The sequence below is a fragment of the Sparus aurata genome, chromosome 18, assembly GCF_900880675.1.
Source record: "Sparus aurata chromosome 18, fSpaAur1.1, whole genome shotgun sequence".
In the NCBI taxonomy this organism is placed as follows: Eukaryota; Metazoa; Chordata; class Actinopteri; order Spariformes; family Sparidae; genus Sparus; species Sparus aurata.
In genome coordinates, this window is record NC_044204.1 from 26,774,583 (window position 1) to 26,793,615 (window position 19,033).

Genomic DNA, 19,033 nt, shown 5'->3' on the forward strand with positions numbered 1-19,033 from the left:
TGTGAGTGGGGACTAGTGTGGGTGGGTTTAAAAAGGAAGTCATGAATTACCTGTCGGGTGGTGATTTGCCCTGCAGTCTTGAATCCCCCCTGACAGCTGCACTCTGAGACACTGTAGGGGTCGGAGCTAGTCGATGAGCACTTGGAGAGTGAGTCACAGCCCACCACGAACGTGTTGTCCAATGGGAGCTCCTGGATCACATGGTGTTTCTTTGGGGCCACTGGAGTCTCCGGTTTGATTTGAAATGTAGGCTGAGGGGACGCTGACTTGTAATGCTTGGCTAAATCTGGGCTGTCGGGTTTGAAGGTGGTGGGCGTGGTGGCCCAGTTGTACTTCCCCATGGTTTGCTCCTCTAACTCCACAGGGAGATCCAGTGTACCATTTACATGCTCATGGGTTGGGTCGTCAGGCTTGGATTCATCTATGGTCACAAAGTTCAGCAGGAGGCTCTTTGGGGATCGCTTCTTTCTCTTCTTCTTCTTCTTGATCTGACGGTTGTCTTGGTTGGGTGATACCCACTCGCCACTCTGCTTGCCCTTCTGTACCACTTTGTGTCTGGGTGTCTGCCGGCAGCGCACCAAGGCAGTCACAAATATCACCAAGATGACAGTCATGGTCCCTGCTATGATAGCTATGACAACAATCACATATCCGTTGGCTTGAGGAGTTACCTCACTGTCCCCTATGTTACGGTCCAAGGGTGTCTCCATACTTTTTCGCAGCTGCTCTTGAATAAAGGTAGCGTTTGACACAGTGTCATTGACAAACAAGTGAATGAGTGCAATAGCATGTAATGACTCAGGCTGGCCTAGATCTTTGACCTTGACTACCAGCCTATGCAGCCCCTGATCAGCTGCCACTATTTTCTCCTGCAGTGTTATGTTACCCGTTGTTTTGTCGATGGCGAAGAGCCCTCGAGGGGAGACCCTAGATGTGATGATGATGCTGCTGATAATACTGTACTGCAGCTCAGCATTCATACCTGTGTCATTGTCAATGGCAAACACTCTGGTGACCACAGCGCCAGGGGTGGTGGTGGTTCGCACTAGGTCATATGAGTAATTGGAGGATGGGATGACGAACACAGGGCGATTGTCATTCACGTCGACTACATTGATAGTGACCTTGGCGTAGGAGGAGCTCGGAGGTTGCCCTCCATCAACTGCCTTGACCATAAATGTGTAAGAGCTTTGCTGCTCCCTATCAAAGGTGATATTGGGCTTGATCACACCGGTTTGGGGGTCGATGATGAAATTATCTTTCCCGTTCAAAATGGACAGCGTTATAACAGCATTATCTCCCGCATCTGAGTCCGTCACTGTGATTAACCCAACAGTTCCATAGAGAGGCAGGTTCTCAGGCACATAGAAGTTGTACTCAGGGTGTGTGAAAGCCGGGCTGTTGTCATTAAGGTCCTGGACGATTAGCCTGACAGTGACATTGCTCTGCAGGGACGCGGAGCCATTGTCCCTCGCTATGACAGTGAATGAGTACCTCTCCTGTTTCTCTCTGTCCAGTCGTTTGCCAACAGAGAGGATTCCTGACCGTCTGTCTATGTTAAACCCATCAGGCGCATCAGGGCCAAGAGTATAAATAATCTCAGCATTATGTCCGCTGTCTGCGTCAGTGGCGCTGATTTTTATTAACTGTGTAGAGGGGTCATTGTTCTCTGGTATGGAAAGTTGGATTTCCGGCTGGGGGAAGATTGGCGCATTGTCGTTCTCATCCTTGATTTTAATTAAAACCATAGCTGAAGTGTTCAAAGGAGGCGTCCCCCTATCCGAGGCCACTATCTTAATTGCATATTCTCGAGTCGTCTCATAATCTAGGGGGGCAGCTGTCTCTAGTAAAAATTGATCATTAAAGACAGGCTTCAACCGAAAAGGAACATCATGGTCAGTGTAGCAAGCTACTTTGCCATAAAGATCGGCATCCTTGTCAGTAACAGTAATTAGGGCTATTTTGGTGTTGAGAGGTGCATTCTCAGACAGAAGAACAGTCCCATTAACCAGGTTGATAATGTAGCGAGTGTCTATGGTGGGAACATTGTCATTAACGTCTGTTACATTAACAATCACTGTGGCTCTGGAGGGGGTGGAGCTGCCGTCACTGGCGAGAACGATGAGTTTATGAACAGGAGTTACCTCCCTGTCCAGTGGCTGCTTCACAGTGATCAGTCCTGTAGAGCTATCGATGGCAAAGTGACGTTTGGTTGAGGCAGAGATCTGGTTGCTGAAGGCGAAGTGGATCTGTGCGTTGGAACCCAAGTCAGCGTCCGTTGCGTGAAGCTGAGCGACCGATGTCCCCATGGGGGCATTCTCTGGGACTGTGACCTCCAGCTCACTGTCCTTGAAGATTGGACGATTGTCATTGACATCAGAGATGGTGACCTGGAGAATGGCAGTGCTGGACTTGGGAGGGTTGCCACCATCCTCCACCTTTATCTTCATGACGAAGGTGTCCTTCTGCTCGCGATCCAGGTTCTGCTGAACGATGAGCTGCGGCCACTTGTCGCCCTCAGGAGTCTCAATGATGTCTAAGCCAAACTCGCTGACGCTCTGCGAAGACAAGATGACATTTTGAGTTATGTTTATTCGGTTTAGTACTCATAACATTTAAAAGAGAATACCACAGACACTTCTTTACACACAAATGTTTTGACTGTTGTTTTGACTGTTGTGTTGATTGCGCTTTTAGTTTTTCTTTATATGATTTGAGGCTGACAGATGATGTGCAAGTTGTAGAGCCGTGACTGACACATCCGCGAGTGAGAATATCAAAATTTCACAAATAGAAGTACAGATTGCGCTAGCGATGCATAAAATGCTCATCCTTTTTGTTCCTAGATTGGAGATTTTTCAGTTGTCTCAAAAAGCCAAGCAGCTTGTCGAGGTATTTCCTTAGGTTACTCAGGTTCATTTGTAACCCTTCTTAGAATCAGGCTTTTAGACAGTGATGAATGTCAAGAGCAAATTAAACGGCCCAGGAAATTCTTAAACAAGGCAGCTGGTTCTTGGCTCTGCTCCACTCATCTCGGTTGGGTAGCAGTAAATCAAATGCATTTGAATTCATCACTAGCTTGTTTAAAATGCTATGCTATGCAATACAAGCCACAGAAAAATACTAAATGTGTGTTTACTAATCCTTTTATAAAATGACCAATCATTGTATTAAAAAAAAAAAATCCAATCAAATCCACCCCTCGTTGGAGCCACTGCTTGGAGGGGTTTCATTTAGCTCTTTAGCCTCCTCATCAGATTTCCTCTGCCTCCAATAAAATGAGATTGCACTCTATCTTCCCATCTTGTGTCAAGGTAGAATACAGCAGTGACTTTTCGGCTTCATAATGAAAGACAAACAGCATGAATTTGAGACACACCATTAAGCTTCCATTTTAAATATACTGCCAGACCAGATCGCTATAGATTAAGAGGAGGGAGCGAACAATCCTGCATATTAGAAAGCCTTTTTGCTCAAGAAGGGCTAAATCTAGGCAAAAGTAAAGCCGGAGGAAAATGAAAACAAATGCATAAGTAATCCCCACGAGAAACCAGAGGCACTGGCACTGGCTGTTAAGAGTAATTGCCTTCCACCCCCCCCCCCCCCCCCAAAAAAAAAAAAAAAAAAAAAATCTGCACTGATATTTACAATTTCTGATGGGGTATGGTATGGATCCAGGCATGTTTTCAAATTATAAGAGAGTGGAGGGGAAGGGTGGACCAGAGAGGGAGAGAGACAAGTGACAGAAAAAAGGAGAGAAAGAGAGAGTAGGGGGAGGAAATAAGAAGATCAAGCCCATGAATGAGCTGCATGCACATTATGAAACAAAGAAGCCCTTTGAAGCTCTTTCAGTCAGAAGCAGTTTCATGGTAAAACAAGAAAAAGCATCCTCTTTAAAGAGATAAGCTTCATGCTGCACATAATGTTGGAAGAGATTACTCTGTCTAGGCACAGCTATCAAATGAGATTAAGATATATACATTCTCCTCGTTCAAGGAAGGAACATTTCAACCAAATTGTGAGCACAAGAGTCCTCAGCATGTTTTAAAACCGAGAACTGTCCTTGTGCCAACACAGCCGAGACAAGGAAACGTGCAGCTGCAGCATGTAAATTATTGTGTACAGAGAAAAACTGCTTGCCGAGGGAACGTTGTCAACATGTCAGTGATTGACAGAACTACTTAAACCAGCCAACGCTGCAGCAGTGATCTTTCAGACCTGATTTTGTGATCCTTCTGGCAAGCAGAAATCACATAGGGATAAGAGGACATGGCGTATAAATATATGTGAGGAAATGCAGAGATACTGCCTTATGGATGAACTGTGCCGCAGCTTTATGCACGTTGCACAACTATTTCTATCATAACTGAAAGGTCCAAAGCAACACTCCTTGGGCTCTTACTGCTAAGCACTGCTCCATCCGCACAAAGCTCCTCAATCCTCAGTTATTTGAATAGTTCACAGATTCGGCACAGTATCTGCACACTGATATTTGGCAAAGCCTGATGTTAATAGTAGGATGTTGAGTTAGGATGTGTCAAAGGGAATGCTGCACAATGATTTATGAGCCAGCATTTCCTCTATGCTTTTGTCTTGGTTTCACCCAATTTTACAACTGACAAGACAGCACTCAGTGCATTTCAATAAGTTGAAGAGAGCTATCTCTCAGGCTGTGCATCCCCGTGAATGCAAAATTAGTCTGGTGGATTGCGATAAGATCTAGGGCAGGCTAAGAAAAGGCCAAATACTAGCATGAATCACTCACTGGAAACCCTACGGCTGAGCGAGAAGGACAAAGCTGTCTGAACGGCTAAGTGCGCACATTATGCCACGCGTCACCCTCTCACCACGTATATGTACTGTACAGGTATTTGTCGTCGGATGATTTCGCCGTTCATTCCACATTGCAGAGCCCATCTCTCTGCAGTGATGAGAGGGATCGGGCCGATGTATATGTGGGATGTGAGAGGTACACAATCTAATCAGAGTTGGCTTATTTAAATGAAAATGATTGAGGGACACTGACAGAAGCAGAGGTGGCAGATGATGAGGGAAGGATGATTCTGAACCCTGTTCTGCAGACAGGCGCCTCAGATTATCAGTGGATGCATCTTTCATTCAAGTTGATGACCTTATTAAAACTAAGAGGAGACTGAGATTGGGCTGTGAATATATCAGGAGGACTCTAGTCACGGTGATGCCCATGGATGGGGCTAACTGGGGAGGGCTATTCATCATAAGCTATAGCACCTCTTTATAATGCTGATAGAAACTCCCTCTCTGCCTCCCTCTCTCTTTCTCTCCTTCCTCCCTCTTTCCGTCTCTCCATACCTCACACACTCCTGCCCCTGGCAATGATCTCATGCATATAATTAAGACAAAAGAAGCTGGGAATTGTTTGTCTCTTTTTGTCAACCCCTGGAAGAGGATGATGTGTCAAAATAGGATGCAAATGAAAACTGGAAACGCTAGACTGTGAGCTCTCTGCCCAAAAGTCCTATTCACTGCCTATAGGCACCATGCAGTGCATTAATCAAATTTCTCTTGCTGCTTGGGAATGGAGCTTGAATAAATTTTGCATCTTCACATGCAAAGTTAGAATCAGTTTGGAATAAAATTATTCAAGCTCCTACTTGGAGTACCGACAAAAAGACCACTCCATCCACTTAAAAATCTTAGGTATATTTGGGATAGTCGTGTTGTAATCAAGTGGAGCGACACGCACCCCAGGAAAAACCTAGGTAGGTGGCAAAAGGTTAAGTCCAAGAGCCCTCCAGATCGACCAACCAAAATACAGACACCCACTTCATCATCCAGTTTGCCAGCGAGGCATCGCCCAGCCAGCAGCAGAACACTGATCTACTTGAAATGAATTGAACAAGACGCCCACTTTCAATGCGTCCGAAGATGCTGGCTAAGATGCAAACTTGGCCTGATGTAGCGTGTGACGCTGCAAATCATATATATCGCTGGAGTCAGGTAAGAGAAGGGGGCAATAGTCGTGAAGAGTCAAAATCCCAACCAGCAGAATCTCCTTTAGCCTCGAGTGGGATTGTGTGTTGGCCACCGAGTTATCCTGTGAATATGTAAACTGATCAAATCTGCTTTCATGGGAGATCCACCTCCATCCATGCATGTGATTGCTTTCTCTGACCTCGACCGTTTCTTAGGACGCCTCCCCTGCAGTTCAGGTGACGTAACACGCCGCTGCACTACACTGATGTCAGAGTTTCACTCAAACTGTGATTACCGCCTATTATGTGAAGGGCTAGACGCACTGTGTAGGATGGAATTACCCGCTGTCCCTCACAGCTTTGGAAAAGGACAAAGCTGTACAAAAAAAGGCTGCCACACTTCTTTCATTCGTTCTGTATGTTGACAACTGAGGCATGCCACATGTGGAGTGACGTACCACTGAGTATCGCTCACTGTGATACACAATGGTAGCAATTTCAGCACCGTGCCCTACACAACACAAGAAAACTGGGCAAACTATCATTCTGAGGGAGCTTCTGAGACAAATCTCTCAGGACCATACAAAGATAGTCCAAGGGTGGCTTAGCAGCCAGGAGCTATTCTAGGAAGTGCTTGCACATTCCTTCCCCACTAAACCCTTGGCTTTCTGCTGCACTCCTAAAATAAAAGATACCAAAGGTTGAAAAATGTTCTTGCTCTTTTAATGCTCCTCCCTGTGTTAGACTCTTATGGAATCTGGAACACAAGGAAATTAATCTTGAGTACAATAAGAACATAATGAGAAGAACTGAATCAGGGACGGAGTGCTGAGGATGCTCAAAGAAGAATTGCCTGCGAGAGATAATCCGACCACAGTCTAGGCGAGGATTTAAGAAAGCTTTATATTGTGAAAAAGGCAAAAAAAAGAGAAGAAAATGATTGCAGATGATCATCATAATGAGCAGAACATTTGGTTGGTGATTTTCCAGGCATAAACAATTCAGGACATCGCGCTGGAGAGGCCTTGGCAGTGGGACTCTTTAAAAATGCAAATTGGTATTCAAAGCAGACACGGACAGCAACGATTCTGTTCATTCAAAGCCAGTGTTAACTTCATCCGAGGCACCGAGATGGACTTGTCATTTCTGCCTCGCACCGTGCTCTCAAATCCTGTAACCTCCCTTTATTTATTTTGTTTAGGTTTCCCTCCAGAGTGCTTGCATCTCCCTCTTTAATTACACTCCATTTGTAAGAGCTCATGTCATCTCCAATATTCATCTATCCACAAAGAACCGAGTGTTGTCTAGACTGTAAATGAAGAATGCATGATATTATCCCACATTTCAAGATTTAGGGCCGACTCCATTAGGCAACGGAGAATATTGCACCGCAGTTTAATAAAGCATCAATTAGATGATGAAGAGAGGCTTTTTCCTAGTTCTGCATGAGACACCGATTAACATAATATAGTACATTCCCTCTCCCTTGCATGGATCTACTGGCACATGTAACCTGTTGCTTGAAAATTGGACACGCAGTAAATGCTGCGTGAGCATTTTTCCGCGGCGTGTTACTCTGATATTACTGTACATGGTGAAAAACTTCCCCCTTCTTTACAGCCTTCTCTCATAATGATATAAAGCGTATGGACATGTTAACGGCTGGCGTAAAAAATTGCAGGCCTCATGACATATTCAGCTTTATGAAAAAGTAGGTCATATTTTCAACAAGTCAAAGTTAATTTCCTATATGGCTGTACACCGCGGCGCTAAAGCTCTATAGTAATGCAGCAGGTTTACAGCAGGAGCTACAATGCAGAATCTCAATCATATCGCATTAGAAGCACGCGGGATGAAAGATCTGGCAAAAGAAAAAAAAAACGTTGGGAAAACTTCCTGATTAAAAATAGCCAACTAATCAGACTTGATATAGACAGGTGGCATGCTGCAGGCATAGCAGTGTGTCAGACATTCATCAGTAATATGTGTGCTGACTAATAATATTCTGCTTGCACCGGAGACAGTCATCCATTAGATCATTTGAAAAGACGATTCATTTCATACCTTCTATCCGGTTTTATCTCTTTTTAAGTGTTTCTCCTCGATGGATTGCTACATGGTCTTTTGGTTCATCGAATGTAACAGACGTAATTGTTCCGGACCCCGATTTCCAGAAAAGGCCTATTCATTTTGCTAACGTCGAAACCTGAAGACTGCACCGGTATCATGAGGCTTCAGGCCCTCGTATCTTTCAATATCTTTCACTCAGTCGCTATTGTGCTAAATTAATTTGTACAAGATGGCTTTTAGTTTAGCCGAGAGATTGCAGATATCCTGTAATAGCTTCTATCAACTTCAGTTTTAGTCGGGTGAATATGCACTTAGAAATTCAGCTCAGGATGTTTGTCGTTATTAATTATTCAATCGAAGCTGACAATTCACAAAATATCAAATAAAATATATATACGAGTCATGACTGGTGTGTTCCCAGGCTCTGTATCAGCACGAGATCAGCATTCATAAATGAACAAGTAGAACTCCAGGTAGGGTCAGGTGATATATTGTTTGTTGTTGCATCTTCATTTTCTTCCCTGGTTTGGCTGACCAGACTAACCAGACTGTCCTACTTGTTCCAATACTTGCCTTTACCCACCTAGTCATCATATTACTGATGATCATAAATCTGTTAATTAGAACCAGACCGATATATTGATTCGCTGATGTTATCGGCTGGTGGGAAAATGTTTTGGTTTTAAAGAACCCAGGGCAGGAAACGATACTTGGGTGATTTATAATTATAACATTTTGAGTGATGTTTACTGTTTCAGTTCACTGATGTTAATTTAAACTATGAAGTTGGATATCTTGCCTTAATTGCATATTTTGTCACCGGTGTTTCATAACCACATTTGAGGGATCTCTGGAAAAAATTGTGCGTGTATCGGCCAAAATATCAACATTCACACAGCATCTGAATTTTTTCACCCCCTAAAATATGTATCGAAAAAACTACCTCGATATTTGATTTTATCACCCAGTCCTAGCATTTTTGAAGGGCAAATGTATTTTCAATATATATATTTACATTGTAAACCGCAATAGAACCAATATTCCCTCACCCTACCTTCATAACTAAGCTTCATATTAACATAAAACCGATAGTGATTCAGAGAAACATGTTTGTTTTTTTAAGCTGATGTTGCACAAGCCCAATTTTTTAAAAATCAGTTTCACTAATCAGCTCATGACCCTGCTCTAGAAATCTAGCCTTATGGTATCAACCTCACCAACCAAACACTTACAGTTTTCATGTACACCAACACTCCTAACAGAAGTTTTTACAATATACCTACAATAGCAAAGGCACGATGGGTTTGGAAAATGCCCCAGCAATTAATCCAATCACCCAAAACACAGTAAAATACCTCTTCAGTTCATAGGTGTGAGGAATGAAACAGGAGGGAGCCTCACCTTGACCAGCTCATAATGTTGGATCCCATTGATTCCTACGTCGGGGTCAAATGCCGAGGGCACCGGGTATCGGGTGTTGATGGCTGTGTTCTCTGGGATGGAGATGTTGATTACAGTGGACTGGAAAAGCGGCGCGTTGTCATTTACATCCTCGATCAGGAAGCGGATCTTGACCAATCTGAAGATCTCGTCGGGCAGCACGGCCACCTCGATCTCATAGTAGCAGCGTTTCTCGGCGAAGACCCCGGAGCACAGCTTCTCCCGGTCGATTCTGTGACTGGTGGTAAAGATCTCCCCCGTGTTGGCCTCCACCCTCACCAAAGGCACGTCGCCTGTCTTGTACACAGGCTTGAACTGCAGCGGCGAGGATAGCCTGATGTTGGGGTCCAGGTTGAGGTCCAGGTCCTTGCGCAGGTTCCCGATGCGGACGTTCTCTGGCTGCTCCTCCTTCACCGTGTAGTCCCTCTCCTGGGCCCGGCATAGCAAGACCACACAGGTGAGCAAGACCACCAGCACATGAGCCTGACTTGCTAAGTCCATACTCAAGAGTGGATTGGGGCTTCACTTCTACAGCAGCAATTCTGCCACAAGAAAAGTGAGACAGAGAGAAACAGAAGAAAAAAAAAGAGAGGGAGACAGAACACACAATGTCAATGCACAAAGTGACATGGCCTTCAAGCTCTGCTGTAATTAGTACTATTCTCCCTCACGGAGAGTTTTCAACTTGACCTATTCATTCTAACTAGTTATGAGCCCACATCCTTCCCATGTCTTTGAGAGCAAATTAACGGCGGTTTTACACAATTAACCTTTGATGACATCCATTGAGCAAGCAGACACGTAAAGGTTAGCAGTTCACATATTCCATCAATCCATTTCATCACTGTAATGAACCCTTTCATATTTTTATTGAGACACATGAAAGCAGTTGAGTTCACTGTTGCGATAAAATTGTTTTGCTTTGAAAAAGCTTGTTCACAAACTACTGCGCACGCGGGGGAAAAAAAAAAAAAAAATGGGACACGGCACAGAGAGGAACTTTCATATCTGAGTCAATGTGAGTCAATATGGTGCAGTGGTGTCTCCATAAAGTGCACCTCGCATCCACACTTGAGCTGATTCGGAGGCAGCGGAATTGAGCCTTAAGCATCCGTGCTTCCATGCATGAAAACACACACACACACACACACACACACACTCGCAGTAAACGCTTGACAGCAGCTATTAATGGACAACCTCATTTGCTCTGAATGTAAACAATTGAGCTCGCAAATATTTCATGAACGCCCATGTGTGTAAACACACACAATATGATAAGAGCACTGTTTAGAGGAACCGCAGCGGAAAGAGACAACAACGTGAAATTATTTATTGTGGGAGCAGCCATCAGTCAAATAAGCGAAATTTAATCATAACTTCATTACATCCTGACGAATGTGTTTTCTCCCGACATCAAATTTAAACAGCATCCAGTTTACCGTTTGCACTGAGCGATGCCTGTGATAAAAAAAAAAAAAACTTTAACAGAAAAAGTGCAGCGTGGATTGTGTTTAGCCATCACCGAATATAATTGATTAATAAGTCCTCTTGTGTTGGCTGCCACTTTATTTGATGCTGTTGTTCTACAAAATCTTTAATTGTTTTATATCACCGAATGCTTGCCAAAGGGCAACAACCCCTATTGCCAAAACCCAAGTAGGTCATTGGAAGAGGATGAAGGAGTCATACTCTGCGACGCCTTCCCTGCCAGTATACACTTGCATGAAATATTGACTGCTCTCCACCAGTTAATTAGTAGGTTATTTAGTCAGTCATTGGCGCAGTTACTTCGTGTGGTTTGCTCGCTGACATTTTGACTCGTTCATTTATTTAATCTATTCCTTGCATATATTTAATTGATGGAATCCTCTCCGTAAAAGGCATGGCCAGGCAGGCCTTGATGTGCTTTTGACATTACAGTTGCGGTGTAATTATAAATGCATATCCATGTTCAGCGTTTTTTGTTTTTTTTCTTTCAGTAGAACCAGAGAAGTACGTTTCTGGTCTTGAGATCGTTTTTTGGTGCGCGATGACGTATCAGGGTGAAGCCACCAATGCGCAGCTTTGTTTACGTCTCATAAAAATCCCCCATGTGCATCCCAGCGCAATATATTTAACCGCGAATATAATTTCATTGCTCGCATCCCCCTGTGTGTTTAGGTCCAACACCCCCCTGAGTATTTTTTATCAATCTAATATGATTTTCCTCGAGATATTATTTATAAAGCAGCAGCCGGGAAATCAAACGTCCGTTCCCTTTAAAGTAAGGCAAGAATTGTGTGACAGCCATCACGGCAACGATATACAGCTGGTGCTGCGAATGCGTACATACCTGCAGTAACAAGGGACCACAAATTGCTCACTGGGAGCCGTAATATTTTCCTACTTTATGAAATTTCCATCCATCCATTTACATGAGTCAAACAATATCCAGTAGAAAAGGTATGACTACCTAAACTGCACTACAGGGGTTCTCTAAATTGGCAAGGCAACAGCGTTCATAGCCATTGAAGCTCTCGGCCTACCGACAAAGGGGAATTGATTAAAAATAAGAATTTAATTAAGCCGGTTTTGAATCAGCAACAATTGCAAGGCATTCGGGCAGCCTGTAAAGACAGATTTTCTTTTCACACGTTTCATAAAGCAGTCACATGAGACTCATTAAAGAACAGTTGGACAGAAAAAAAAAGCGTGGCTGACATTGATCAGCGCGAGGGTTATACATTCTACACATACAGCACAGCCAGTGTTGCGCCGTCACGTCAAAATATTGATGAGATATATCCCATTAGCGACTGTGACACACTTTACTTTGAAGTGTGCATCTTTGCTTTTTTCTTAGAGGGAGCAGCAATTGCTTCACTGTGATGATCGCCAGGCAGTCCAAGGCTGAGCTCGCTCGACGCATAATGAAGTTTAAATTACATCCTTAAATGGGATGTGATTCGCCCCAGTGAAAAAAAGAAAAAAAAAAACAAAAAAAAAACAGACGAGATCAAAGCATGATCTAGATTTCCTCTCCCTTGTAAGTGACAATAATGTTCCGCGGGATGAAGGGGTTTAGCATGTTTTTGACTCGGGGTACATGCAGGAGAACAGATGTAGCTGCAGACAGGACACCGTGGCCAATGCTAATGCGATGTTAGGGAAAACAGTTTTCACTGGCGCTGGGGGAAGGCAGATGTATGGAGCCACTTCTCTTCAAACACAGGGCTCGAATGCTACAATTATGCATCGAGATGCTTTATAGGCACGTTGCCCTCCTCGAGCATACTCGGCAAAACCTCTTATTCTGTTAACTAACAATGGGTTCCTTTCTCACAACCCGTGATTTCTTCCAACATCTGCATGGCTTTGCACTTGTCACAACTCTTTATAAAACCCGTCCATGAGGGATAAGCTAGGTGAGAGAAGGAATTGTGCTGGAGGGGGGGAAAAAAAAAAGTAAGAGGGAGGGAGAAAGGAATCCTAGGTGTCAGTCAGAGTGTCTCCTTTGCTTACATTTCACTAGTCTCCTGAAATGCTATTTTGAGCCCCAGACAGCAGGTTGAATCCAGTAGGCAAACTCAAGCCTCCCTCTTGGGAGACGCAGAGTGAAGAGGAGCAGGCCGGCCCCTCGATCACTTTACACAACGATTTGATGGACAGGCCTTCCTGGTGTGTGCACCCGACAAGGTAGCAGCAAGATGGGGAGACATTCAGCTACTGTCACCCCCTACCCTCACCCCTAAGAATACCATCAGCTGGAAACTTTTAGTGAAGTGAGTTTAAGGCTGGGACCCCAGACATCTGGAGTCCTTTAACTGTCAAAGGCAGGTTTTAAAACCCGCCGCGGTATCTATCAGTATTGCCTGTGGATTCCAAAGAGATTTTCAAACGAGGGGCATCGGTTGAGGTAATACTTCTGATTGTCTTGGGCTTTTTTTTCTCTTTTAACTGCTTTAAGGATCACTGACAGCCTGACAGACCAGGTTTCTGTCAAGATCAGTCAGTTCTTTTTCAGTCCACGCAGCCAGAACAATTCTCTTAACAACACGGTGGTGGAGGAGGAGGAGGAGGAGGAGGAGGAGGAGAAAAAAAAAAGTTGCGTTCTCTTGGGGAAACTTTGACTGTATTACCTGAATTGTGCTGGAATGTGAGGAAGTACGAGAAATTGCCCCTCGGAAATAAATGGCAACATTGACACTGTTAATAATGGATTTCAAAAACTGACAAAAGACGTGCACTCAAGTTCAAGTATCACTTTGATCTGCACATCGCGCCATCTCTCAGCAATGCAAAGAGATAGATGGTGTATGAAAATCAGACGCAGTGTTTGCATTAAACCCTGGCAGCGGTGTTCGGCCGCACATCCCAGTGGCTGTTCACACTTAAATCCGCTTCTTAAATCTTCAACGGACGTTGGATTATGAAGAGTTGTGTACGACTCCTTGTATGATTAAATGGTCGCCAGGTGATAATTCTTACCCTCCTGCATTAGCAAAATGGCGCGCTAATTTACAGTGCTGTGATCACGGACCTCAAGAGGGCAGTCCATACATGCAAACGCAGTCCCTGAGCCAAGTGCGACCACTGCGGCATGGCGTTACATCATCTCGGACGCCAACTTTGCAATAAAAATCCCTCGTTTTTATTGACCTAAAAATCTGGACAGGTCAGTAAACAGTCGGAGAAACCAACCCATGAATTAAACCAGAGTCAGAACCAAATAAAACACACGAATATCATGAATACTTGCTAGTTTTCTTATCTGATAATACAAAACATTTTAAAGACCATTTTCTCCTTCTTTTGTTTTTTTCCAGCTCAAATAAGTGGCAAATATTTGAGCTGGAAAATGTGCTTCTGACACAATAATGGGATCCTGAAATTGGCTCGTTCACTCATGCTCAATAAAAAAACACCCAAGGACAATTCAACCACTGCAACATTGTGACAATCGACGAGACATTCAGGGGGAAGATCTGAAACCAAACGCGGCCCGAAGTGATGGATTAAAAACTCTTCACTGAGCTTTTTCTGCCTTCCACAGTCACATATCTCTAATGTATGGAGCCTGAGTGTCACCAGTGGAGCTGCCGAGCACACAACTGTAAGATGGGGGGGAAAAAACCCAACTAAAACGCAAAGCAAAGAACAGACAACATCTGCGGCACCTTTGGAGGCGTCTCTGAGGCTACAGGTTAGCAACTCTTATGAACTCTTTGAAAAAGTGCATCTACCCACGTTTAGCTGTGTTTACCAAAGGGGGGATGGAAGAAGACTGGGGGGTGTGTATGGTGGCCGACACATACAGTAAATCAGGCTATGTGATCAATTGCCCCGCACCTACGGATGAATATAAAACGGAATGTTGCACGAGCAAATGTTTTTCTATTTTATTTGACTGCGTTTATCAGATCAATCAAACACTCAACCGGCTTCCATTTGCTCGCTGCCTCTTCTTTTAATATAAACGCCTACAGCCAGAATATGCTGCTCACCTTGGGAAGGTTTCACATTACCATTTGATTTAATTCTCCAGCAAATGTAGAGTTCTGAAGGGGGGGTGGAGGGGGGTGGGTGGCGGTAGGAGTTGGGGGTGGGGGCTCCTGGGAGTCTTAAAAAAAACAAAAAAAAAACACAACGGGCCCCCAATAATAACATAATCTATCCTGTAATGATCAGGTAGAAGATATTAGGAATCCCCAAAAAACACAACCAACTGTGGTGGTTAATCTTCGAACCCAGCGGGGATTAACAGCGTGACTATTTGAACTATTCCTGGTAGAAAACAGTTATTTATTTATTTATGTATTTAATGTATGTGTTTGTTCCTGTAGTCTGAGCGTGAACGCACTAGTCCCGGAGGTTATGGTCTGTGACGGCTTCTTGCAACCGCTTGACCGACGAGCGCGCAGTTACCGCGCACCCACGCACCGAGCTCAAGCGGCAGAGCTGCCCTGAGAAAAACCCGCACTGACAAGTCCCCGCAGTTTTGGGGACGCTCCTGGAAAGTATGGGCCTTATCTACCCGGGCGATCGGCGTGTTGAGCAAGACTAAATAAACGCCCGAAGTCGTGACCATGCAGACGCGCGGGTGCACATTCGGTTAATGCGACAGCTCGGCTCAGCACCGCTGTCCGTGGATAATTTCTATTTACATCAGGTGCTCGGGGGGACGGGGACGGGGGGTGTGGGGGGGACGCCTGTTTACTCTTTTTTGGAGCAGCTCTAGGAAAAAGCCACGGCAACACCAAAATGACCCGCCATCGCGGCACACTGACTCATCCAAGTGCCTCGTAAGACTGGCACTAGGTTTGCGCCAAGCTCATGTCGCTGGTTGTAAAAGAAAAAAAAAAAAAGAAAAAAAAAGACGGCACAGAGGCTCGCCGATATCGGGACATCAATTTCGATTTTTCATACGGAGCACATAAATTTGGCTGCTGGGCAGTCTCCAGCGTGTCTGAATGCGCTCAGGAGACAGACTAGTCATGTGAACGGCATTTGCTGAAGAGACGGCTGAAGTAAAACAAAAAATAACATCATAAACACGAATAAGGGAGCGGGGCTTACCTTTTCTTGTTCTTTTTCCGAGCGAACAGGAGGAAAAATCAACCGTGAGTGCCGTCGCGTCGAGACATCACTGATTTACAAAAAAAGAAGTGCCACGATTTTAACTGAAGTCGGGGGGGAAAGGGGGAGAAAGGATCCTCATCAGAAGCGGCAGCAGAAATGCGTTGCAAGTAGAAAAAAAAATGTTATCCACTACAAAAACTTATCCATGCGCTAAAAAAAACAACAGCTGCGGTCCTCATGTGCAGGAGAAAAAGACAAAAACAACGAAGCAAATCAGGCACAGCGACCAACTTTGTTTGGAAAGGACGCTGTAATTCCTCTTCGGATGTCTCGGGCTCACAATCCCACGGGCGGAGATACGCATCGGTCCAAGCTTCTTTTTTTAAATTATTTTTTTTTACATTAACTTTGCATCCCCCGAGCCTATATAAAATCCCTATACTTTAACTGGACCGGCATGAAAAATCGCCGGTACCCCGAACTTACACGTGCGCGTTAAAAAGGATTTCTCGACCTGCGCGTAAAACTTCAATCCAAGAGCGCAAAAAAAATATATATATATAAAAAAATAGCGAACAAAAATGGACTTCTGCTGGAAAAAAACTCAGCGCTTGAAACCTAATTTATTTTCATAACCACTTGTTTTGACTGATTCGAGGTTGTGCACGCTCCCGAACCCCCCAAAAAAACTCTTAAAGGAGGGATGCTGCGAGCGCATCGCCCCCCCAGTGGAGTTGGATCAAAGTGTGCCTCAGTGCAGCATCACTTACAGGAGCCGGGATAGGCGGTTCACCGTATCTCTCTGCTAAGCTGTAGATGTCTCAGTAGTATTGTATGAACTCAGTTCCTCAATACTGCCCACCTCTCTCCCTCTCGCTCTCCCTCCGACTGACATCATGGGCTGAAGGAGGAGCCAGCCGCAGATTTAAGAGCCCCGGTCCTCTTAAAGCCGCACTGCGTTGGAGAGAGATGCTTGCTCTGAGATGTAGGTGGATGCCGTGCTCTCTCTGCGTTTGTGTGTATGTGCGGAACACAGACGCCTCTGCCGTTTGCAGTAGCCACACTGCTTCAGAAAATCCGCCTGAAAGCAGGAGGGGGGCACTGTTCACTTTTACACGGAGCTTTATTTTTTATTTATTTATTTATTTATTTTTTCTTCTGTTTTTCCATTTCCAAATTAGGTCTACTGTATCAGCGACGCCACCCGGATAAAGGATGACGTTCAAGATTGTTTTCAGACATTCCCCAGAGTGTCAACGGGCCACGGTGAGGCTCTTAGCAAGGGGATGAGAGGGAGAAATTAGCCTGGAAATGGGTTTATCCAGAGCTTCCATGTCTATAATGGTGTCAACTCATTTCCCTGCCGACGTGCCCCATCAGAGTTCAGATTATTACCATGAACACTTGAAATGCAAGAATGGCAGCGAGGCATTACCTGGAAAATTGTGTGTGTGGGGGGGGGGGTGATGGAGGACACCTGTATGAAAATCGACGAGGTAGCTGAAACGCCTCATTAAAACGATGCGGGATCAGATATTCCTTATCAGTGAAGTGCTAAAAAAGTTGTATTAACAGCGTGTATTTATGGCCATAAAACTAATTGAAGTGAAAAAAAAAAAAAATCAACAAATCTCATTGCAGCTCAAGGGCAAACAAATCAGACAGGCATCAATGCAACATATTGACCGACTCCAAAATCACCAATCACAAATCATCGCGCTGTCACTTTCTGCCGCTGCGCGAACGGAATGGGCGCTCCCGTCCTTAAATACCCTCGAGTAGATCATCAAAGGTTGCTTTTATGGGGCGCGGGGGGGGCATTATGGGTTATGGTCACGCTAAGGTCAAACGATCACCACCACCACGTAACAGCTGATTAGCCTTGTCCCTCCGCCATCACCTCACACAACAAATGGCTGTAACTTTGCATTTTAACAAGTTTAGCCCCTGGCAAGGTCTCGCAAACAGCATTCTTCACCTGCTCAACGATTCCTTCCACATTATTACACGTCACAACACTCATCCCCGAAGACGCGGGAGCAGTGGCCGGGCCAGGTGGCGGTTTTTCTTTGTTTAGTCCACATCATACTTAAAGTCCAAAGGCGACTGCTGCAACAAAGCGCACCACAATGTGTGTTTTTCTTCATTTTACCGTTAGTGTCTGATGATCTCTTAAAAGACTTGTTCAGAGGACCTGAGGGGCACAGGATACCTCATGCGTGATGCATATTGCTATTCTGATATTTGAACTTTCAGGAGAAAATTTTTTGGGCCTTTCTAACAACTTGAAATAAATCTACTGAGCACACCGAGTCCAATTATGTTGGACACATCAACAGTGTGTTTTAACTCCTCCACATGAAAGGAAGATATTTTACAGCATGTGTGTAAAATCTGTCCGATACTGGCGGAGATTACTGTTCAATCACTGATTGTCAAGGTCCTGTGTTATGATGTTGCAGCAGCTTAACCAAAGCAGAAGTTCAGCCGTGAAGTCCACTCACTGATAGTGGTGCTTGTGAAGAGTACGGACACAGGATGTCCCTGGAGGTCATCACAGGTCAAGGTTGAGTTAAGCGGGACACATGGGGTTGTAAAACTGTCGCATATTTCTTATCATATATCAAACCGGATAGGATAATGAGCATTAGCGTGCGATGCTAACCTAAGAAAACCATTTTCTCCAAAATCCAAAACACATATTTTTCTTCTCACCTGTATTCCTATTGATCATTCTAGATTGTTTTGCTGTGACAAGTTTTGGAGATATGGGCCAGCCGTGTGCCTTCTCTTGAATATAATGGAACTAGTTGGTACTGGACTTGTTATGCTTAGAAAGAAAGAAAGAAAGAAAGAAAGAAAGAAAGAGAGAAAAAAAAGAAAACCTGACTGTGAGCAGTTTAATGTAGGGACTATTTTCTTTCTGTATCACTGCACAGATAGAAGTGTGCATCTACTCATGGATGAGAGGTTAGCTCACTAAGATAGCTAACACTACAGCAAGCTGAGGA

At 44.4% G+C, this 19,033-nt stretch overlaps 1 protein-coding gene across 3 annotated transcripts in view; it reads right to left on the reverse strand.

The window, feature by feature from the left end:
• pcdh11 (protocadherin 11) overlaps positions 1-17,025 on the reverse strand; it is a 143,315-nt gene extending 126,290 nt beyond the window's left edge. For 2 of the 3 annotated variants that reach the window (XM_030396510.1, XM_030396509.1), the window contains exons 1-3: positions 16,020-17,025; positions 9,426-10,006; positions 51-2,558 (exon numbers count right to left, since the gene is read on the reverse strand). In XM_030396510.1, coding sequence (XP_030252370.1) covers positions 51-2,558; positions 9,426-9,965 — 3,048 coding nt within the window. In that variant the 5' untranslated portion in view covers positions 9,966-10,006; positions 16,020-17,025. The remainder of the gene's footprint in view (positions 1-50; positions 2,559-9,425; positions 10,007-16,019) is intronic. The other variant, XM_030396511.1, reaches the window with a different exon arrangement.
• Between the last annotated feature and the right edge of the window lie 2,008 nt (positions 17,026-19,033).